Source organism: Heterodontus francisci, chromosome 7 (assembly GCF_036365525.1).
Source record: "Heterodontus francisci isolate sHetFra1 chromosome 7, sHetFra1.hap1, whole genome shotgun sequence".
NCBI classification, from domain to species: Eukaryota; Metazoa; Chordata; class Chondrichthyes; order Heterodontiformes; family Heterodontidae; genus Heterodontus; species Heterodontus francisci.
Genome location: NC_090377.1, coordinates 57,864,166 through 57,888,023, shown reverse-complemented (window position 1 = coordinate 57,888,023; position 23,858 = coordinate 57,864,166). Strand labels below are relative to the sequence as shown.

The 23,858-nt window shown below is 43.7% G+C and overlaps 1 protein-coding gene across 1 annotated transcript in view; it reads left to right on the top strand.

Moving 5' to 3' along the window:
* The window catches only part of LOC137372380 (sodium-driven chloride bicarbonate exchanger-like), a 274,810-nt gene extending 252,871 nt beyond the window's left edge, over positions 1-21,939 (top strand). The window contains exons 24-26 of the mRNA XM_068036269.1: positions 3,981-4,048; positions 5,083-5,199; positions 21,861-21,939. Coding sequence (XP_067892370.1) covers positions 3,981-4,048; positions 5,083-5,199; positions 21,861-21,939 — 264 coding nt within the window. The remainder of the gene's footprint in view (positions 1-3,980; positions 4,049-5,082; positions 5,200-21,860) is intronic.
* The last annotated feature ends 1,919 nt before the right edge of the window (positions 21,940-23,858 follow it).

Genomic DNA, 23,858 nt, shown 5'->3' with positions numbered 1-23,858 from the left:
TTGGGGAACAGCGACCATGACATGATAGAATTCTTCATTAAGATGGAGAGTGAGAGAGTTGATTCCGAGTCTAGGGTCCTGAATTTAAATAAAAGAAACTTTGAAGATATGGGGCGCGAGTTGGCTATGATAGATTGGGGAACATTACTTAAAGAGTTGACAGTGGATAGGCAATGGCTAGCATTTAAAGAGTGCATGGATGAATTACAATAATTGCTCATTCATGTCTGGCGCAAAAATAAAACAGGAAAGGTGGCTCAACCGTGGCTTACAAAAGAAATTAGGTATAGTATTAGATCCAAGGAGGAGAAATATAAAATGGCCAGAACAAGCAGCAAACCTGAGGATTGGGAGCAGTTTAGAATTCAGCAAAGGAGGACAAAGGGATTGATTAAGAAGGGGAAAATAGAGTATGAGAGTAAGCTTGCAGAGAACATAAAAACTGACTGTAAAAGCTTCTATAGATATGTGAAGAGAAAAAGATTAGTGAAGACAAATGTGGGTCCCTTACAGTCAGAAACGGAGGAATTTATAATGGGGAACAAAGAAATGGCAGACCAATTAAATACATACTTTGGTTCTGTCTTCACAAAGGAGGACACAAATTATCTCCGAGAAATGTTGGGGAACATAGGGAACACTACTGAGAAGGAGGAACTGTATGAAATCAGTATTAGTAGGGAAATGGTGTTAGGGAAATTAATGGGATTGAAGGCCGATAAATCCCCAGGGCCTGATAATCTACATCCCAGAGTTCTTAAGGAAGTGGTCCTAGAAATTGTAGATGCATTGCTGGTCATTTTTCAAAATTCTATAGACTCTGGAACAGTTCCAATGGATTGGAGGGTAGCAAATGTAACCCCACTATTTAAAAAGGGAGGTAGTGAGAAAACAGGGAATTATAGACCGGTTAGCCTGACATCAGTAGTGGGGAAAATGCTTGAGTCCGTTATAAAAGATGTAGTAGCAAAGCACTTGGAAAGCAATGACAGGATCAGACAAAGTCAACATGGATTTACAAAAGGGAAATCGTGCTTGACAAATCTACTAGAATTGTTTGAGGATGTAACTAGTGGAATAGATAAGGGAGAACCAGTGGATGTGGTGTATTTGGATTTTCAGAAGGCTTTCAATAAGGTCCCACATAAGAGAGATTAGCATGCAAAATTAAAGCACATGGGATTGGGGGTAAAGTACTGACATGGATAGAGAACTGGTTGGCAGACAGGAAACAAAGAGTTGGAATAAACGGGTCTTTTTCCAAGTGGCAGGCAGTGACTAGTGGGGTACCGCAGGGATCAGTGCTAGGACCCCAGCTATTCACAATATATAGTAATGATATAGATGAGGGAATTAAATGTAATATATCCAAGTTTGCAGACGACACAAAGTTGGGTGGGAGTGTGGGCTGTGAGGAGGTTGCAGAGAAGCTCCAGTGTGATTTGGACAGGTTGAGTGAGTGGGCAAATACATGACAGATGCAGTATAATGTGGATAAATATGAGGTTATCTTGCTGCATGTCTTGCTGCAATTATACAAGGCCTTGGTGAGACCACATCTGGAGTATTGTGTGCAGTTTTGCTCTCCTTATCTGAGGAAGGATGTTCTTGCTATGGAGAGAGTGCAGCGAAGGTTCACCAGACTGATTCCTGGGATGGCAGGACTGACGTATGAAGAGAGATTGGGTCAATTAGGCTTGTATTCGCTAGAGTTTAGGTGAATGAGAGGGGATCTCATAGAAACCTACAAAATTCTAACAGGACTGGACAGACTAGATGCAGGAAGGATGTTCCCGATGGCGGAGGAGGTCAGGACCAGGGGTCACAGTCTAAAGATAAGGGGGCAAGCCATTTAAGAATGAGATGAGGAGGGATTTCTTCACCCAGAGAGTGGTGAACCTGTGAAATGCTCTACCACAGAAAGCAGTTGAGGCCAAATCATTAAATATATTCAAGAAAGAGTTAGATATAGGGCTAAAGTGATCAACGGATACGGGGAGAAAACGGGAACAAGGTACTGAGGTTGGATGATCAGCCATGATTGTATTGAATGGCAGTGTAGGCTCGAAGGGCCGGTTGGCCTACTCCTGCTCCAATTTTTCTATGTTTCTATAGCGGGATTGTCTTATGATGAAAGATTGAGGAAACTGGCCTGTATTCTCTGGAGTTTGGAAGAATGAGAGGTGATCTCATTGAAACTTACAAAATTCTTACCGTGCGTGACAAGGTGGATGTAGATGGGATGTTTCCCCTGGCTGGTGAGTCTAGAACCAGGGAACGTAGTCTCAGAATAAGATGTAGGCCATTTAAGACTGAAATGAGGAGGAATTTCTTCACTCAGAGGGTGGTGAATCTTTGGAATTTTCTATCCCAATGGGCTGTGGAAGCTCAGTGATTGAGTATGTTCAAGACAGAAATCGATAGCTATCTGGATACTAATAACATCAAGGGATGTGGGAAAGTGGCGTTGAAGTAGATGATCAGCCATGATCTAATTGCATGAATGGCAGAGCAGACGCGACAGGCTGAATGGCCTTCTCCTGCTCCTATGTTCCTACATGAGGCCTCTATGCAGAAGGACCCGTCCACCCCCCAAGACCATTCCCCCAAAATGCCCTTGTCCGGAGTGGAGATATTACAGATAATTCTTCTGACACTGTACAACTGGTTGCCTGTGAATGCGGGCCTTCTCTGAGCATTCCCTCATCAATGGTGCCTTTTGCTGCTGTTTTGCCATTCTGATTGCTCCCCGGGCTGTGTTAGCGCCTCCTCCTCCCTGCTGTGGTTGAGACCCTGAGTGAATCCCGTGCCTTAAAAAGAAAATTCTAAACTGGCCCTTAATGAGTTGACAACAAGCTCATTAAGAGCCTTAACTAGCCATTTATCCATTTGGGACAGGTTGCTTGCCTCTTCCTGCTCTCCCCAAGCCTTTTAAACTTTCAGCGTGTTGTTTTCATGTCGGGAAACCGACATGTCCATCCGAGGGGTGGGTTTAAACATCTGCCTCTGTTCCTGCCCTCGCATTTAAATAACAATCCCAGCAATAGTAGGAAATATACCATGAGTGAATTTCCAGAGGTGTGTGCACGAGCATGCAAACTGCCTTTGAGTGTACCTAAGTAAAAATATTGCTTTTGCAAATGTACACTGTATATTGTTCATGGGTGTCTTGAATTATGTAAACTAAATCCCTTACCTAAGAGAACATTTTCTATCTTCCTTTACAGTAATATGTTTTCATCCTGTATTACATCAAGAACTTCTACTAAGTTGGTATATAATCAATCAAGGGGCTGATTTTCCTCTGTTGTCTGTTTGCACCAGCTTCTGTGGTGTTAGGAAGAGGGAAAGGGGTGGAGTCCTTTAAGTCAGATCTCTGCACCATTTGCAAATAATGCATATTTTCTGGGGCATCCCTGCATTAGTGGGAAGTTTCTGCCTGGTCCAGGTTGGAGTATTTCAGTGATATGAGAATGGAGTGACCTCATAATGCCTCCTATGTGATTTCCCTAGGATTCCACTGGGCAGACATTGGTGTGTTAGAGGTTGCAGGATTGTCCCTTCAGATTGGAGAATCTGTAAAGTGGGCACCAACAGCTTTCAACCAAGGCGGATGTGTGTTTATTTTATCATTATTTTGTTATTTTTTAGTACAGCACAGCTGCTCTGGAACAATGGAATCAACAGCAGGTAGGTGTGAATTTCACCCCAAATTTGTGCTGCTTCTGGGCTTCAAAAGGCTCCAATTTGGAGTAAGCATCAATTGTCAAAGAGAGTCCTGCTCAGTACTCTCGTATAGCATAAACTAAACCCAGAAAGATGGCTGGCTTCAGCCAAGGTCAAGTTTGGGTGTTTGAGAAAAACATAATGATCAACTTACACAGGGATAAGGAGGAGGAGTAAAATTGGGCCATTGACTCAGACATACAATTTATTTGTCAAGTGAATGACTATTAATAGTTGATTTCTTAATTCCAAAGGAAGAGCAAATAATGTTGACAATAGAAGAGGAAGGAACAATTCAGTTACCATTGGATGGAGATTACAGGTAGAATTTATGTATAAAGCAAAGCTAAAGCTTTTCTTTGAGGTACTATATAGTTATTTCACATCAAGTAAAGCTTCTACACTTTTTTTTATTATACTATGATTTTACTAGTATCAAGCTCTGTCTAACTTGAGATAAATGGAGAGCAGATTTTCCTACTGCCCCAGAAGATGGACAGTCAACAGTGAATTCAAAATGCACAGTGCTTGTACATGTGAGTTTAGTGGGTCATGTATTTTACATAGCCTAGTTATACCTCCCGGGAGAGCCTCGCATTTGGAAAAGGGTGGATGCACAGCACAGCTGCAAGCTTCAAAGACTTGCATCTGTGACACTGATTGCCAGTCTTAGACACTCATAGCTTCTGTTGAAAAATAGCGCTGAGGATGCTTCTAGGCCTGAAGATTGTTGGGGAAGCTAGGAAAGAAGTTTCTAATTGTCTTTACAGTTCTCCCTTGTGTCTGACTCCCTGAGATCCTCCCTGATCTGAAGATGCCTGGGCACAAGGCTTAACACCAGCTGCTTTAAATGCCCCTCAAACTAGCTCTTAAATCAGAGATAGAGGAAACTGAAGTTGGAGAGGTGGGATCACCTGAGTCCACCTCACCTCTACACCTGCCCTTGTCTTGCAAATGTTATAGATGCACCTTAGGTCCGTCTCTTTGGTGAAAGCCCAAAAGTCCTGGGGACATATAATGGAGGAAGTACCCTGGATAAGGGAGCTCTGACCCTATTGCTTCTGCCTTGCACTGGGGGACAAGTGTTCTCTGGGCAAAAATGAAGGAAAATCTGCCTCCGTATCCATACTTTTAGCTGGTGCATTTTATAAATTTTGCTTTGAATTTGTGTACAGATGTAACATATGTCTTCATATTGCTTCTTTTACATTAGCTACAAGAATTAAAATGTCTCATAGCATTCTATTCTAATTATGTTGTAAATATGCTGAAATATCATTATCAAACAATTATTAATCATTTAGAAAGAATGTTGATTATCAAGAGAATGATTCTTTAAAGTGTAACTTTCTTCAGGGATGATCCTTCTGTTATTAACATTTCTGATGAAATGGCCAAAACCTCTGTCTGGAAAGCACTCCCTATGAACACTGAAAATGCAAAAAATAAGGACACTTTCTTTGCATCAAAAAGGTACTTTTTATTTTCATTTATTTTCATAGTTAGTTGAAAAGAAGTTTAGCATTAACAATTTTTTAGTGAACACATACTAAGAGTATATATTAATAGAGCACTTTAGAGTTTCAGATGTTTGGAAGCGAAATAACTTTTTTTTGGTATTTCCAGTTACTACGAATGGATTTTAAGTTCCCAACATGCTGGGTTGGAGTGGGAGGTCGTGGGGTGATGTTCGGTAGTGTAAGGGAAATCTGGAAGTAAGTGCAGTGCATCTTTCAGTGGCTCTTTAACCCAGTCACTACATTAGCATATTATTTCCAGGTTTCCTGAACAATTAGCTTGAGTGGGCGTGATGACGACCAACATGAATCAATTTCAAATCCAATATTTAAAGGGACATTGAGAACATGAATAAAATCAAAATACTGCAGATGCTGGAAACCTGAAATTGAGAACATGAAATTTGATGGATTCAGGAACTGGAAATAAAACACAATGAATTGACAGAATGTAGTGCACCTATACAAAGGCTGTGCCTTGTTTTACCAACACCTCTCAAGATGTGATCCTGGGGGCTGTAAAGGTCTGCAGGGAGATACTGTTCCCAACTGATGGGAGGAAGAAGCGTGCCAGTGGAACCAAGAAGACGTGGCGAGGAGGTAGCGGAGGTGTTCAGCAGCAGGAGTTTGGTGCCATGCTCGTGGATTCAACGCTGAAAGCAGTCTTAAACCTAAGCAGGACAGCAGAGTACAGTGACACATTCAACTACATCCTGATATCTGTATCACACCAACCCCCTCACTTTGCCTTCCCAAGCCTACCCCAGTATATCATTCCTCACACCAACTGACCTTGCAGTTGCAGCCATCCCTGTCTGTACATGCACCGTCACATCCCCATCTGTCCACCCACCATGACGCTCACCGTCATCTTTATGCAATGTCATGCCCTTCCCTCATTGTCACCCTCAACAAATATATTCAAACATATGCATTAGGAGCAGGAGTAGGTCATTTGGCCCTTGAGCCTGCTCTGCCATTTAATAAGATCATGGCTGATCTGATTGTGGCCTCAACTCTACTTTCCTGTCTACCCATTATACACTGTCAATCAGTCTGAACTGCTAATGCAATTATATCAAGAGGAGGAGGCACTGGACCTCAGCGGAGTCTCAGCATGCTTGGCAGTCAGAGAGGGAGCCCTCCCAGCTACATGGTCACATAATTAAATATCCGATCACCACAAGGCATCCACAACACACTCATGTGGACTTGATGTCAACAGTGAGAGAAATATGATCAAGAACATAATGATCACTTAAAACTATCTTACCTTGACAGGTCTAATTCATGTCTTTAATCTCCTGAAGGGCCTTCAAGGGTGCCACAGGAGGTGGTTCAGGAGGACAATGATGACTCCTCAGAGGAGGTCACTTCACTCTGAGGGTGCACTGACACAGGACTCCGATACTTCGGTGGGACCGGTAAGGAAGCAAGTTAGGTTTTCACCTGGTGTCTCACACATCACAAGCGAGCATGAGCAGATGGTGGAGACAGGGACAGCAGTGGAGAGTCTGCATCAGAGGATGCAGGATGCATTCAGCTGGCCACAGATGCTGAACCTCAGGGGTCATTGATGAAGAGGATACTTATGGAGCAACAGTAAAGAATATATGATGTACTGGTAGTTCCAGCCGCACTGTGATTGCTTGAAGAGACATTGGATGAGATTGTCTCAAGCATGAGTGGCATGATGTCACAGGTCTTTGCGATGATTTTTTCATCCATGGAAATAGTGGCCACCAGTATCTTTCATACTAAGAATGCCACCTTAACTAGAATTCATGTTACCCTAGCCTTGGCCATTCACGGCTCCACTGACCTGCAGCAAAGTGCTGTTCAGCTCATTGCTGACATGGAAGCGAGGTGGGCCATGAGAGAAATTATGGTGAAAGGGGACATGGAACTGCTGAGTCAGCTCAAAGTTCTCACCCCGCGGCCCACTCCCCCCCGCAACTCCACTCAATACCCCACATGCAGTCTTGTGTCCCAATAGCTGAGTCTACTGTTGCACAGATGCAGATAGGTCAGTCTTTGGCAGGGCCTTCACAGGCCCCAAAATCCAAAAAATGTCAGCCGTGACCTTCTCAACAGTCAGAGCAGGAATCTGAGCTACCTGGCTCTATCTCTTCTGAAGGCACCAGGCAAAAGTGCTAGGAAGAGGGAGGGTAAAGTTTTGTATTTGCACAAGGGTGTGCACATGGGTGTATTACACAATCTTAGAAGGTTAAGTTACCGTTTAATTTTTGAGCCACGTAAATATTATTTGTTTCCACCACTTTCCTGTGTTGCCCATTTTTGGTTTATGCCTGGCAAGTGGCTTTTTCATTTGTGAAGAAGTTAAGACAAGAATTGATGCCAAGCAATGGGGGCCTGTGAAAGGGATGTTTGGTCACCTAAGTGAACCTTGCAATAATGAGGACATCACAGGCAGCAATGTGCGCTGTTGCTGGTGTCTTGGCCTCATCATGTTCGCCTCCTCCTCCTCCTCAGAATTGTTTGAAGTGTCTCTGTGCTCTGCACCTTGCTCCTCCTGCAGATCCAAAGCTTGCTGCTATGCAGTCTTGTGCAGAGCTCAGCACACAGTGACCATTCTGGAGACCCTGGCTGGTGCGTATTGAAGGGCACTTCCAGTTCTGTCCAGGCACCTGAAGTACATCTTCAGCATGCCGATGGGTTTCTCAATAACAAATCTGGTTGTCATATGGCTTTCATTGTATCGCTCCTGGGTGTCATTGATTGGGTCCCTCACGGCTGTCATCAGCCACATTTTAAGTGGGCATCCCTTGTCTCTGAGCAGCCAGTCGGTAAGTTTGCTGAACAGTGCAAAGAGATTAGGGAGGGTAGACTGCCGCAGGACGAAAGCATCATGGCAACTGCCCAGGAACCTTGCACACACCTGCATAAATATATTTTTGTGGTTGCACACTAGTTGCACATTGATGGAGTAGAAACCCTTGTGGTTGATGAATATTCCAGGGTAATCTATGGGTAGCTTAATTGCCACATACATGCAGTTGATGATGACCTGCACCCGTGGGAAGTCAGCCAGAGCCGTAAACCCCAGTGTGCACTCACTCTGACTGTCATCTTCAGTGACAAAGTTGACATAATTGCCTGCCTTGGCAAACAAGCCATTAGTCACCTGTCTTATGCATTCATGGGCCACCCAACTGCGAGATCTCGCAAATGTCTCTGACAGAGCCCTGGACGGAAGTAGAGGCAAAGAACTTGAGGATGGTGGTGACTTTGACAGCCACAGGTAAAACATGTCCACCATGCCCACTTGGCAGCAAGTCTTCTTCCAACAGGCTGCAGATGCCTGCTGCCATCTGGTGAAAGATCCTGAGACACTGGTGTTCTGACATACTACGGAAGCTTATCCTTTGTCTGTGCACCATATGTTGTGGGTATGGCCTCCTGCGAGTTGCTCCTTTCTGCTCATCACCTCTCTCCTGTGGACCGGCAGGTCGAGGAAGGGACATTACTGCACCTGCTCCTGCTGGTGCTCTTCCTGCTGCTATTGGTGCTGTTGATACTATTGGTCATTTTGATCTTCATCTGAGGCCCAAAATAAAACAGTACAAGTGGAACCTGTGCAAATATGGTAGATCAGAACTCCGAAGTGGAGATCCGATGCACAAACCTCCAAAGTGTGAAAATAACCTTTCAGCAAAATTACTGTGAACAAAACCTTTCACGCAATCAGGCAAGAAAGCAACTGTGATGTTTCAGTATTATTGGCATGTCTTCCTGTCATGTTTTCAGTCCGCTCAATTGTCACTGTGTTCTTGCCTTGCTTTCACTGGCGAGTTCCAGGAAGCTCAGGAAGCCCGTGGGCCCACAGTTAAATTCCAAAACTCATGTTAATATTGCTGTAATTGAGCATTTAACATATTGAAATTGACAACCCACCTCTCCCTAGGAGGTTACACGCAAGCAGCCTAACATGCTGCAGTTAAATACAGAAGTCAGCATGTTGGAGCCAGCTTCCCAACATGCTGTCAATTTCCACGCTTTAACTCCCTACCAAACCCACACGCTCCTGCAATTTAAAATTCAGCCCTATATATGCAAATATAGTTAGGAACGTTAATTTATAGGAAGCAAAAGTTCCCTTATTCTATCTAAAAACGAGATGCTTCTGCTTCTATAAATGTAAGATCATGTTTGAGCCAATTATCAAAAGTGTGAAGTGTAGCAGTATCAGAAATTGGGGTAAATAGCACTGATACAGCAAGCAGACACCCACATGCAAAATGAATCAAAGGAGAAACCACACCATAAGAGAGATTTGTGGAGTGAAGGAAAATAATAAAATCTGTGATTGATTTGTAAAGGTCTTAAATTCCATGCAGCCAGTTCTAGCAGTTCTGCCAACATCCTCGTTACACAGTTTAGCAGTTAATTAGGTAGAATAAAATATATGTGCCGGAGCTTTCAACACTGACTTTAATGGAGAAGAAATCAGGTTAATGTACAATGGGTGGCTGATCCAATAATCACCTATCTTATGCTGCCATAAACCTAGAGGTTCTGCCAATGGAACACAAAGGCACTATACTATTGAATGGTATGATGTATACTATTCTGCTAGGTTTCTAACCACTGTTGGGAAGAACTGAGTTTAAGGAAAAGAAATGTTGATAGTAGAGGATATCCCAGCGACTGGTACTAGCAGAAATCTGAAAACAAATCTCTGCATCCTCACACCTACTCCTTCAAACTTTCCTTCTCCCAGCTGTTGTGTAGCTTGGGGAAATGAGACCACTTGTTTAAGGGAAAATAGAAGAGGGGCTGGATTTAATCATTGAGGTAGGGATCCCACAGGCCCGAAACGGGCCATGTCAGCAGTCCGCGGGACCTGGGGCTGCCTCTTGCTGGCAGCGGCCAATTAATTGGCTGCTGCCGGGGTGGCCATCTCTATTAAGGATGGCTGCCCATCCCCAGGAGCTGCCAGCCAATCAGAGGGCCAGCACTTTAGCAGCCTCAGCAGTGCCACCGGGATCAGTGGCCACTGCTGGGAGTGCACCTGGAAGAAGAGGCTGCAATGTAAATGCCTGCTCAGGTCACGAAAAAAAACCCGACCTGAACCTGACAGAACCACTTCGGACCCGAGCCCCACCCAGCCTGTGTCCCTCCAATTTTTCCCATGCCTGACCCGACCCGACCCGACCCCAACCTGACCCGACCCAACCACTGGAATGTTCCCTCTACATACCGTGCAACTCCCAATCTTTAGGAAGTTGCAACATGAGCGTGATGACATCATAGAGATACTCGCTCACTGCGCAGACTCAGAGCCCGAAAGTCGGACCCAGTTGAGCAGCCCGACCCGACCCAAATCCAACACAGCAGGCCTTTACTGCAATGGACAGAAGGCACCTTCACAACCAAATAAGTGGGGTCTAGGGGCACAGGGACAATCAGGAAAGCCCTGGCAAAGGGTGGGGGAGTGGAGTTGGTTAGGGAAGGCCAACGGGGGTCCCTCCGTGGGCCAAAGACTGCCCAAATAGGAAGGACTCCTCCACGAGCCTATCTGATGGTCTCAGTAAGCAGCAGAGAGCTCCCCCTTCACCACTGGCAATATGTCAACAGAGGCAGGAAGAGTCCCTTAATTGAGCCATGTGGCTCAATTGATGGGAGGGTGGTCTGCCACTTTCCCCGCCATGGGCAGGATGTCGTGGCGGCGGGAAGATGACGGGCATGCCAACCTCTGCCTTTCCTTGGCATTTTATTGGCCCTGCTGACTCCCACCCCTGTCCCCAGAGGGCTGGTAAAACCCAGCCCAAGCTTGCTCTCAGGTTATATAAAGTAATAAAATGTGTGGATTAAAATTGCATCCATTACAAATCAGCTGCTGGTACCAAATGGAATAGATCTACTTGCTGATGGAACACAGCTAAATTTAGCTAATGAGTTAAAATAAGATGTGCCTAAATCAATAAACTAATCTTTACAGAATTGAGGCAGGTAAAGGAAGAGCAAGAAGATGTGAGTTAGGCATGGCAACTGTACAGCACTCCCATTTTAAGTTCTGCCAATTGTTGGTGCTGTGGCTATGATACAGCTGTTAGTTTTCAGTTGATTTTCTTCTATAGTGTTCTTGATGTGTCATACTCATGCAAGGGGCAATTACGAGCTATAAAAAAATGAACTGATGAATTAACATTCAAAAATGGACACATGTTTGCTACGAGTCAAAATGGAGTATGAGGTCAGGTGACCTCTCCTGCAATATACATATTGACTGCTGGAGACTGAACCATGATGATGTCTGGACCAGTCTTGAAGAAAGCATTAGAAATGCTAATGGACCCATTCAATGTTAATGGCTACCTTTCTCAACCAACTATGACCTTTGCAGCCATACAGGCCGGACATTTACGCCGCCCCAGCAGGTCGGATGGTGGCGCGGGGGCAGCGTAAACTTGGGCGGCAGGCTCCGGGAGGCCGAACCGCCCCGATTCCGCCTCCGACCAAGTTTACGGAGGTCCTACGGGGGGGCGGGGGTTGAGAAGCGGCCCGCCTGCCCAAGGCCAATCAAGATGCTTAAGTGGCCACTTAACGGCCACTTAAGAGCCCTCGCCCGCCTCCACAGGTATTTTACCCGTGGCAAGCGGGTGTGCCAGGGACGTGAAAGGCTGCCCAGCTATAGCTGCCAGCCTTTCCGCAACCCGGGGGGTGGGGGGGTGCCCGATTGAGGGCCCCCCCAACCCAACCCTGGGATCTAAGACGCCCCCCCACCCCCAAACAACCACCCTAGCCTCTCCAGGGCACGACTGATTCACTTGGTGAGGCAACCCAAACTTACCTTCAGTCCCGGCTCCTTGGTATCCTCCTTGGTCAGCTGGGCTACAGTCTCAGCAGTGACTACCGCTCCCCGTGGCGCTGCTGAGACTAAGAGCTGTCGGCCCGCTGATTGGCCGGCAGCTCACTGAGGTGGGAACTCCTCTCTCAAGTGGCTGGAAGTCCCACCTTGGGCCAATTAAAGCCTGGGGATCCGTAAAATACGGGACGGATCCCCAGGCTGGGCGGAAGCGGGATCGGCGCCGACATTCACGTCGGAGTCCGGCTCCCGTTCGCCCACTGTAAAATTCCGGCCAGAGTCTCCGGACCCAAACTCAGGATAATAGGTGTGACCAAACACCACATTAACAAAGTGAACAACATTCAAACACCATTGTCTAACAATGGTCACACATTCAGAGACATTGCATGAAAACACCAGGGGAGAGCAACTTTGGTCAACTGACAGAAACCAAGCCTGACCAGATTTTTCTTATATAAAACAGACTTCTTCTGTGCAGAAAGCAGAGCAGAGACGGGAGAGCCTGCAGCCAGGAGGCTGAGAGAGATCTATTCCAGCCAAGAAGACCCTGCCAAATACTATCCTTGAAAACTACCTAGAGGCAGAGATGAAACGATGACCTTTGAAAACTCCCCATCTGGAGAGATTGAAACAGGATCTTTATCATCGGACTGTAACTGAGATTTAACCAAAGAGGTCTGCAGTCAAGCATCCATCCACCTGAAGTTCTCCAAAGCTTTACTCCAGTAAACCAGGAGGAAAGGAAGAATAGGCCTGCACCATTTAAATTTTCCTCCAGGGGAAACAAACATGGTTTCACAACAAACTCTTTTTTAAAAAAACACCAGATCTAAATGCATGCTATCCTTTAATCTCCATCTTGTGTGTGTATGGGTGAAATTGCGAATTTTTGCGTTTTTGTTTAAAAAACATCTTTCTTTAAACCTATGAGAAAACCTGTTAGTCATCTGTTTACTGACCATTAAAATGCTCAAGAGGTTAAAACACAATTCTAAAAAACACACTGTCTGCAATCAGTTGAAAGTTGAAAAGGGAATCCACCCCTATCAATTCTTACCTGTCTGTAACAAATGACATAGTTCAAAGGGTGCAAACATTGAAAAACCAAGACAGTATCCATAGGTGGGTAAAGAACCAATGCTGAAACCAACAAGGCTGCAAGAACACAGCCATTCCACCACTAATAGCAGACCTGATTTATAGCAGGAATATTACAGTAGTTGCTATATTCCCTTGTTTCTTTTTCTTTCATTTTATCTGGACAGCTGAATATAGCATCACATTCCACATGTACTTTGGCGACACCAACTCTGCCTCATCATCACCTCTCTCTACCCCTCCAATGTCTCTAAATTGCCAGTACTGGATAAGAAGAAATTTCATCCAACTAATTATTGGGAAGACTGAAGCCTTTGTTTTTAGTCCATGCCACAAACTCCATTCCATAGCCACCCATTCCACCCCTCTCCCTGACAACTATCTGAGGCTGAACCAGACTTTTGCAACCTTGGTGTCATATTTGACCCCAATTTGAGCTTCTGATTACATATCTGTGCCATCACTAAGACTGCCTATTTCCACCAGTGTAACATCACTTGACTCAGCACATCTACCGCTGAACCCTCATCCATGCCTTTGTTACCTCCAGACTTGACTATTCCAACGCCATCCTGGCTGGCCTCACATCTTCTATCCTTCATAAACTTGAGGTTATCCAAAACCCTGCTGCCTGTATCCTAACTTGAACTACATTGGCTCCCTGTCCGGCAACATCTCAATTTTACAATTCTCATCCTTGTTTTCAAATTCCTCCATGATCTCACCCCTCCTTAGCTCTGTAGCCTCCTCCAGTGGTACAACCCTCAGAAATCTCTGCACAATTTTAATTCTAGCGTCTTGTGCATCACCTATTTTAATTGTTCCAGCAACTGCCTAGGCCCTGAGCTTTGAAATTCACTTCCTAAACCTTTCAGCATCTCTAACTCAATCTTCCCTTAAGAGGTTCCTTAAAACCTACCTCTTTGACCAAACTTTTGGTCATCTGTCTTAATATCTCCTCACGTGGCTCAGTATCAAATTTCGTTTGATAATGTTGTTGTGAAACCCCTTGGGACATTTTAATACTTTAATAAATGCAATTTGTTGTTGTTGAATGTTTCCAAAATATAACTTTGTCTTAATGTTTTGATGTCTTTTTAAAGTTTTCTTTTGTCATTTGACTTACAAATTCAAAGAACATGTCAGGTTTTATCATCTCAGGTATTGGGTATATTAAAGGGCTGATGCTTTCTTTTCTGTTTTGGACTGATGAATAGCATAAAGTTGGTGCCTGAAATATTTCATTCTTCCACATTCAATTATACTAAGCTTGCAGTAGGAAAATGTCTTTTAAAATACTGCTGTCCATTTTGATGTTTGTTTGCTCTGGACTGATCTTAAAGGGGTGCTGTCTTATGAAAAAAATGTATGAAAAGTATTATATTTGAGGCAGAAAAGAGTGAGCAGAACATGTTATTTTTGTCATGATAATGTGATGCTAATACTTTTTGACAGGATTTGTCATTACACCATGTGTTTGTAAATAGAAGAATAGAATGGTATCAAATACTTTTATCCATCTTCCTTAAATTATTTTGAGCTTTACTGTGTGTGGGGGATGAGTCAATGAGGAAGAAATATATTTTGTATTATCTTTATTTTGAATGAAGTTCATTTTCCACATTATAAGCTGCCTGTTCTTTTCACATACGGTGCTTGGAGTTTAGCATTAATATTTAGTGTGTGAGAAATGACTCTCCTGTCGTCTGCTCTTAATTCCATAAAAAAAATTGAGAGAAGGCCTGATTGGGACCTTTTGGAGCATGGGAGATTTCCTGAATCATATGTGGTTGCTGTGAACTGAAACTTGTACATGGATATTGGACCAATCAATGATCTCTCTGATTTGGTGCTGGCATCAATTTTATTAGATTTGGAGGATAAAACTTAATTAGAAATGCAGAAAATACTGCTGAAGTAGGAAATAATATAGTAAGACAATTTAACCTGTGATAGTCAATGTTTGTGCAACTTCTTCATCTGCTTGAAATATGAGTCAGAAGACCGGGCAGCCAACAAAAGGGCAGTGATCTCCAAATCTGGAGAATTTTATAGAATGGAGCAGATAGTATTTCGGAAGAGTCATGTAAAACAGAAATGCAGAGTGGGACCGGAAGGGAAAGAGAGATTAATAGTAGGTAGCCAAGACTAGTTTATTCATCTTAAACTAGATGGGCGGCACAGTGGCGCAGTGGTTAGCACCGCAGCCTCACAGCTCCAGCGACCTGGGTTCAATTCCGGGTCCTGCCTGTGTGGAGTTTGCAAGTTCTCCCTGTGTCTGCGTGGGTTTCCTCCGGGTGCTCCAGTTTCCTCCCACATGCCAAAGACTTGCAGGTTGATAGGTAAATTGGCCTTTATAAATTGCCCCTAGTATAGGTAGGTGGTAGGGAAATATAAGGACAGGTGGGGATGTGGTAGGAATATGGAATTAGTGTAGGATTAGGATAAAATGGGTGGTTGATGGTCGGCACAGACCCGGTGGGCCGAAGGGCCTGTTTCAGTGCTGTATCTCTAAATAAAAAAAAAAAAATAGGTCCTGGACGCTAAACTACAGAAACAAAAGCATCTCTTAATGACAAATTGTCAGCTACTCATCAAACCTAGTGAGAAAATTAGATACACACAATTACAAATAAAGAGCCACCTTTAGTTCCTCCAATAAAGCAATTCCCTTAGACTGAGGTATAGACATTAGTGAGTTTATCACTGTCGATTCCAATTCAGCTCTGACAAGATAATTATTAACAAAAAAATTTTCTGCAAAAAGTTGAGTGGTTGGTATTACATGTATTATTCACTTACATGTTTAGTCGCTATCTGTAAGATTGTACTTCAGACTAATCAATTTATGACCAATCCAAATCTCTTACCTGTTAGCAAATGTGCATTTTTAATGTGATATAATTATATGATACAGACAACTTTTCAAATGACATTGGCCACTTAGGTTATCTGTCCTCAAACTGGATAGTAAATGATGCATATTGCAGTCATTGATCTTTGACATACTTGTAAAACTTGTCCTTTAATCCAAATTGCAGTGAAAAAAATATGTTCATGACTGTTTCTAACGTGGTCATTGAAACATAATAAGTTTTTACCATGTGTTCCCGATCATTTTTAAAACTGCAAATGCAGCATGGATTTTGTTAAGGAATCATAGACAGTTCATCATAGATTAAGGTTTATTATAGCTATACATTATCTTGTATTTACTAACTATTGTATATGGGTCAGCAGCATCCTGTTTTTGCCACTATCACTCAGCCCCGTTACACCATACTCCTGTATTCATGAGAAACTTACAGTGCTGACATCTGGAGATTCCTTGGATCTTGTCTGTTTTCCCCTCAATACAAGTTCTGAAACAATGTAATTCAAAATGGATAGCAGCAGAATTGTGACATTTGTATAGAAGTAGAAGTCCAGCAACTTTGAACGTGTCACTGAGGTTGTGTCCCATGTGAAAGTAATGTGTGCCAGAGCTTAGAAATTGAAATATTCCCTAAGTGACTTCTGCTATTTTAAAATGAATTTACTTAACACAAGCCTTTAAACTTATGTTTTTAAATAACCTAGCTGCTAGGTAATTTTAAACCACAAGGTTAGGGCTTGGAGCAGGGGTGTCCAGCCTTTTCGTGTAGGGGCCACATTACAATTTTTGTCTTGCGTAGGGGGCTGGTGAGACAATTTCAGAAAATAATTTATTTTACTATTAATCAAAACAGCAAATGTGCATTTTTGTGAAGGACCTTTAAATGAGAAGACTAATTTATTGACTTAATTGCTTGTCACTGTGTTGAACATTGATTTAGTGAGAAACCTGGCATTTTTTTGCTTGCACAAATAGTCAATGCCCGCACATGTGTAGCGATGCAGAGTATTCGAGTATTCCAGATAGATGCGTATCTGTAAGGAGTGATCTTGATCGCGCTCTCTCCCTTCTCTCTCTCTCTCTCTCTCTCTCTGTCTCTCTCCCCCCCTTTGTGTTACTGCCCCTCTCTGTGCTCCCTTTCTCTGTTGGCCCCCTTCTCTGTGTCACCGCCCCTCTCTGTGTCATGCCTCCCGTCTTGTGTCATTCCCTGCTCTCTGTGTTGTCCCCCCTTTTCTCTGTCAGCCACCCCTGCTCTGTATCCCCTTCTCTCTCTGACCACTCTCTCTCTGTCCCCCTTTTTTCTCCCACTCTCTCTGCCCCTATCTCTGTCCCCTCTTTCTCTCTCTGTCCCCTCTTTCTCTGTCCCCCCCCTCTCTGTGTCCCCCCCCTCTCTGTGTCCCCCCCCTCTCTGTGTCCCCCCCCTCTCTGTGTCCCCCCCCTCTCTGTGTCCCCCCCCCTCTCTGTGTCCCCCCCCCTCTCTGTGTCCCCCCCCCTCTCTGTGTCCCCCCCTCTCTCTGTGTCCCCCCCTCTCTCTGTGTCCCCCCCCTCTCTCTGTGTCCCCCCCCTCTATCTGTGTCCCCCCCTCTATCTGTGTCCCCCCCTCTATCTGTGTCCCCCCCTCTCTCTGTGTCCCCCCCCTCTCTCTGTGTCCCCCCCCCTCTCTCTGTGTCCCCCCCCTCTCTCTGTGTCCCCCCCCTCTCTCTGTGTCCCCCCCCTCTCTCTGTGTCCCCCCCCTCTCTCTGTGTCCCCCCCTCTCTCTGTGTCCCCCCCCTCTCTCTGTGTCCCCCCCCTCTCTCTGTGTCCCCCCCTCTCTCTGTGTCCCCCCTCTCTCTGTGTCCCCCCCCCTCTCTCTGTGTCCCCCCCCCTCTCTCTGTGTCCCCCCCCCTCTCTGTGTCCCCCCCTCTCTCTGTGTCCCCCCCTCTCTCTGTGTCCCCCCCCTCTCTCTGTGTCCCCCCCCCTCTCTCTGTGTCCCCCCCCCTCTCTCTCTGTCCCCCCCCTCTCTCTGTTTCCCCCCTCTCTCTGTTTCCCCCCTCTCTCTGTTTCCCCCCCTCTCTCTGTTTCTCCCCCCTCTCTCTGTTTCTCCCCCCTCTCTCTGTTTCTCCCCCCCCCTCTCTGTTTTCCCCCCCTCTCTGTTTTCCCCCCCTCTCTGTTTTCCCCCCTCTCTCTCTGTCCCCCCCTCTCTCTCTGTCCCCCCCTCTCTCTCTGTCCCCCCCCTCTCTCTCTGTCCCCCCCTCCCTCCCTCTCTGTCCCCCCCCCCTCCCTCTCTGTCCCCCCCCCTCCCTCTCTGTCCCCCCCCCCTCCCTCTCTGTCCCCCCCTCTCTCTGTCCCCCCCCTCTCTCTGTCCCCCCCCCTCTCTCTGTCCCCCCCCCCCTCTCTCTGTCCCCCCCCTCTCTCTCTCTGTCCCCCCCCTCTCTCTCTCTGTCCCCCCCTCTCTCTGTCTGTCCCCCCCCCCTCTCTGTCTGTCCCCCCCCCTCTCTGTCTGTCCCCCCCCCCTCTCTGTCTGTCCCCCCCCTCTCTCTCTGTCCCCCCCCTCTCTCTCTGTCCCCCCCCTCTCTGTCTGTCCCCCCCCTCTCTCTCTGTCCCCTTCTCTATCTCCCTGCCCCTCTCTCTATCTCCCTGCCCCTCTCTCTCTCTCTACTCCCTGTAGTATAATGGTCTGAAAGGATTAGTCTTGAGAGAGTGTAAAGAATACCCCCTACCATGATGATGTAAGAGATCACTTGTGAGAGAGACTTGAAGCTAGATACAGCACGCCTTTGGTAGAGTCACACAGACTTGAGTGAAATGTATATAGTTCTAATATAATAAATACCAATGTTCTAACTACCTCAAACTGAAGTATCTTTCAGCTAGACTAATTAAGGTGGCAGCCTACTAAATGAACATACAACACTCCCCTCTCTCTCTCTGCCCCTCATCCTCTCTGCCCCTCTCTCTCTATCTGCCTCCCCCCACCACCATCTCTCTCTCACCATTGCTGGGACCGGGAGCAGCAATTTCCAAACTTCTCACAGATTCGTGGTTTTCCAGCGGGCTTTAAAAAAAAAAACAGAACCTGCTGGAAAACCCCAAAACTGTCCTGACTCGTACTGGGAGCAGGGACAGCGGTTTCCGAACTTTGGACAGATTCATGGTTTTTCAGCAGGTTTCATTTTTTTTAAAGCCTGCCGGAAAACCCTGAATCTGTCCGAAGTTTGGAAACAGCTATTCCCGCTCTCAGCACCTGTCAGCTGTGAATATGGAAAGGAGTGTGTATGAGCATTAGATAAAGGTCAGAGCTTAGAAAATCCATTTCAGCTGTGAAACTGACAATACGATCTTTTTAAAGATCTTTTTAAAGACTGGTCGGAAAGAAGATGCCAATAGGAAATTTCGCATCCCTAAAATTACCAGTCACGGACTCAAAATTTTTACCACGGACACTGGTGCCTGTGTAAGGATACGTTGCTGACTTTGGGAGGGAGTGCAACTAAAGTTCAGTAGACTGATTCTTTGGCTGAGGGGATTGCCCTATGAGGAGAGATTGAGTGGACCAAGCCTATATTCCCTGAAATTTAGAAGTATGAGAGGTAATCTCATTGTCACATATAAAATTATTAAAGAGTTTAATCGTGTAGATGCTGCAAGGATGTTTCCCCCGGCTTGGGAGTCTAGAACTTAAGTTCACAGTGTCAGAATAAGGGGCCAGCCATTTAGGACTGAGATGAGGAGAAATTTCGTCACTCAAAGGATTTTGGATCTTTGGAATTCTCTACCCCAGAGGGCTATGGATTCATAGTCATTGAACATATTTAAGACAGAGATCGATAAATTTCTGGTTACTAAGGGAATTGAGGAATATGGGGATAGTGCACAAAAGTAAAATCGAGGTAGCAGATCAGCCATGATCATATTGAATGGTGGAGCAGGCTACAGTTGAGATTCTGGTCTTTGTTGCAGTTATATTGTTGATCATTATTTAGTTTGTTATTTTCGGTTATTTTTATGTTCCATAGAATAAAAGGTTAATCAAATCATTTAACAATCCAGATTAACAACACATGATAATTTATAACCTACGTCTTATAACTTCATTTTATAAACCAAAAGCTGTTCATTATGTATTAATATGAATGTACTTAAACACTCAATTAAAGTTTGTTGCAATGGAAAGTTCGAAAATAGCAAAGTTTGAGCATTTTGCTGTTTAAGGTGCGCAGCTTTTTCTTTTACCGACCACGCAGTGTTGATCAGGTTTGAAGTGCATAAGATAAACGAGATAAAAACTGTAAAATACTGGGAATAATCAGCTTGTCTGTCAGCATCTGTGGAGAGAGAAACAGAGGACAGGATTTTGTGTTTTGGGTTGGGACCCCAATGTTGGAGTCAAATGGGGGTCCTGATTCTGCACTGTGTCGGGAGCAGCCACCCAGCAGTGATTTTCCCTTGATTGGCCAATTAGTGGCCAGAGGGTGTACTCGCCGTCCAATTGAGGACAGTGGGCGAGCACCCAAAGCTGGAGGGTGGGAGGGGCTGCAGCCTGGTGTTAAAGGTAACGGAGAGAGAGGGCAGCTCTGTCTTGAGGTGTCCTCTCAGCAATTTTAAAAAATAGAAAATGGCCACAGCTGCCCAGCCACCATTGTGAAGGGCAGCTGTGACCAGGTAGGCGAGGGGTGTCGGGGCCCTCAGAGTCTGCCTGGAGTGCTGGCTCCCCCAGTGTGATGCCGGGGGGCTGCCTCTAGGCAGCTGCCATGTTGTCAATGCTGTGGGGTCCCTCAGGCCAACTTGAAAATTCTAGTTGGCCTCTAGAGGTATTAATTGGCCTTTAACTTACCTCAATTGGCTATCCGCCACTTGAGACCAGGTAGCCCGTCTGCCCTCAATTCTGACTCTTGGAAAATGTCTTGGGGGTGGGATGGTGCTGGCAAACTGGCACACTGTCCAGTGGCATGAGATTACATACCCTCCTGCCTCTGTTCTCGCCCCCAAATCGGGGCAAATTTTCTGCCCGGAATTTCATCTGGGCCTGATGGAAGGTCATTGATCTGAAACATTAACACTGTTTCTGCCACAGATGCTGCCAAACCTGCTGAGTATTTCCAGCTTTTGCTGTTTTAGTCCAGATTTCCAGCATCAGCAGTATTTTTCTTTTAAGATTTAGAATTATGCTGAGCATAATTCCTCTACTGACAAATTAGGTTTCTGCTAGGAAAGACTGGAATTTGAAAAAAATGCCAACTGCATTTATTTATATATATGTAGATCACTCAAGCAGTGACTACGATTGTGCTGATCTTGACTTACTGTTTAATTCCATTTCTGTCATAAGCTCCCCTTCCTTACCTCTCTAGAAGCTAATTCCCCAAAGGTAAGTCTGTCTTCCCTTTGACCTTTTCATCATTCATGCCTGTGTCACTTTGCACAGTTTTTTGATCACTCTCTAGCTATTCATACTGTTCTACACAAGCTGTGCAGACGATACAGAATCAAATATAAGGTAGGAAATTTTAAACATAGTGAAATCAGGCACAAGCAATATGGATTGTTCAAATTACTCAAAGTACAATTTTATTGTGTTCTGTCTGCACAGTTGTAGTGTAAAAGGTTTTTTTTTTATGGTTTGCTGATATGGCAAATGTGAGCTGCTCGCTTAAATGCTATTTTGAATGAAATGAGAGTTGCTAATATAAAATTGCATTTCATTTGCACAGTTTCCTAAGCTGCCACATTGCTCATCCTACTTGTAGTCACTCCATGTTATATTCAGTTGCATTTTAGCTTCAGCATCACTAAGCATAAGCAACTTTAAAATTTTCCTTTCTCTTTTTTTCAGCTCACATGCTAATCATGAACGAAGAAAAGCGAAGAAAGCCAACTCAGGGAAGTGTATCGACAGGGAAACATGTCTTTGATCTATTTTGCATTCAGTTCCATGTTTACCTGCTCAATGAAAAGTTTGTGTCAACTTTAATTATTCCTTCCAATTCATTCCAAATTTACTAGTAACAGTTTATCATTGAAACCAGCGCATAATAACTTAGGAACAGTGTTGGACACACCATGATATTATTCGGTACTAATATGTGTAAGATTTTAAATGTGAAAATATTATATTGTATCAGGTCTGCAGTTGACATAAAAAGGCTGCATTTTACTTGTAACATAGTGGTCAAATATCTCATTTAGATTTTATACCTGTAATTTGAAAGTCAGTGTTTGTGATTTTACATTTTAAATATGTGGTTATTTACTTATTTCTTTATATTGCTTTACAATATTACAATGGCCATTAATATTCAAAATTGACAAGTTGGTGTTGGAGATATTGTCCCATTCTAAAACTATCATCTTTTTCGATGCTTTTCATAACCACTGTACTTCATGTATTATGCAAGATACAAAAGCTTTATCTGGGAGGTATACAAGATAGGTTTATGTTTCCATAGAATTATGGTTATGTAAAATTAATATATTTTCCAGTTTAGATCCCTTTCTAAATCTAGTCTTGTGTTAATTTAAGCATACTAAGCAAGGTAACAAATGTCAAAGTAAGATCAAACAGCAATAATGTGATTTTACTTAATTCTGCAGGATTACACACATTGGTCAAACATGGAGTGTTTAGAATTTACTGTATCCAAATAATCTGATGAGAATCGATGATTTTGTAGTTGCTGGTATTCCCCAATGTTAATACCATAGCTCTACTTCAAATTGCAATTATTAAAATGGCTCCTTATTTTGCACAATATATGTAATTTACAGTACATTTTCTCTGGATATTTTAAACTTTTCCAATGTTCTAAGAATGGAATTAAACCAGCTCTTCATTATTATTAGCAAGGGGTCTACATTGTTTCTGTAAATATGTTCAGTCCAATAGGAAAGGTCAAGCAACAGCTTGACTTGTGAAATGGATGAAGGAAAACAAAATATCTGTAATCTGTCTGTATACAAAATAAGAAGAATGTGCAAGTAGTCTTGAATTCTCACACAATTTTTCTCTGTAACATGTAGTGCACTTAGCAAAGTACAACTTTTGTTACTTGAATTTAGAAATTTCACTTTATTCATGATATCACAAATGTTTATGTATGTAAATTTTTATTTAAAATTTATTAGCATAATTAATTTTCCATTAGTGAATCAATTAAAATTATATCTGTATATGATGGCTAAACAGTATTAAAATTGGTAAACCAATTTATTTTAAACTATTTTGTTGCACTTTCTTGATAAAAACTTAATTCAACAGTAAAGATTATTAACAGTAGTTGTTTTATGCAGAAATGTAAATACAGATTTACTCTATATAGATCAGTTCTTGTGCATCTTTAATGCCTTCTGTATTGAATAATGCTAATAGAATTCACAAAAACTGATTGTAACGTTGCTCCCTTTAAAATTCCTATCGTCTTAAAAGCTGTTAAAACAAGGTAGGTGTGATTTATTGTTGTGATTTTCAGCATTATATAGATTGAATAATTTAAATACACAATTGGGTTTTATTTCCACTAACTAGGAAAATGTTTAGTGAGACCTAATAAAAAGCTCATCTTATCCATTATCTATGCAGTTTGAATGTTCTATGTTTACAAAATACCTGTGGGGACATAATTCTGAACTCAAGCAACTTTTTTTTCTATCTTCTGTGGACCATGCAATCTTTATTACACTGCTATTTTTCATTCACACGCTGCCCCTTAGCGACATCATCAGAAAACACATCAGATTCTGCATGTATGCTGATGTTGCCACCACCTCTCTTGACCCCTCTCATGCTTCTGATTTGTCAGACTGCTTGTCTGACAGCTGGTATTGATCCAAAGCC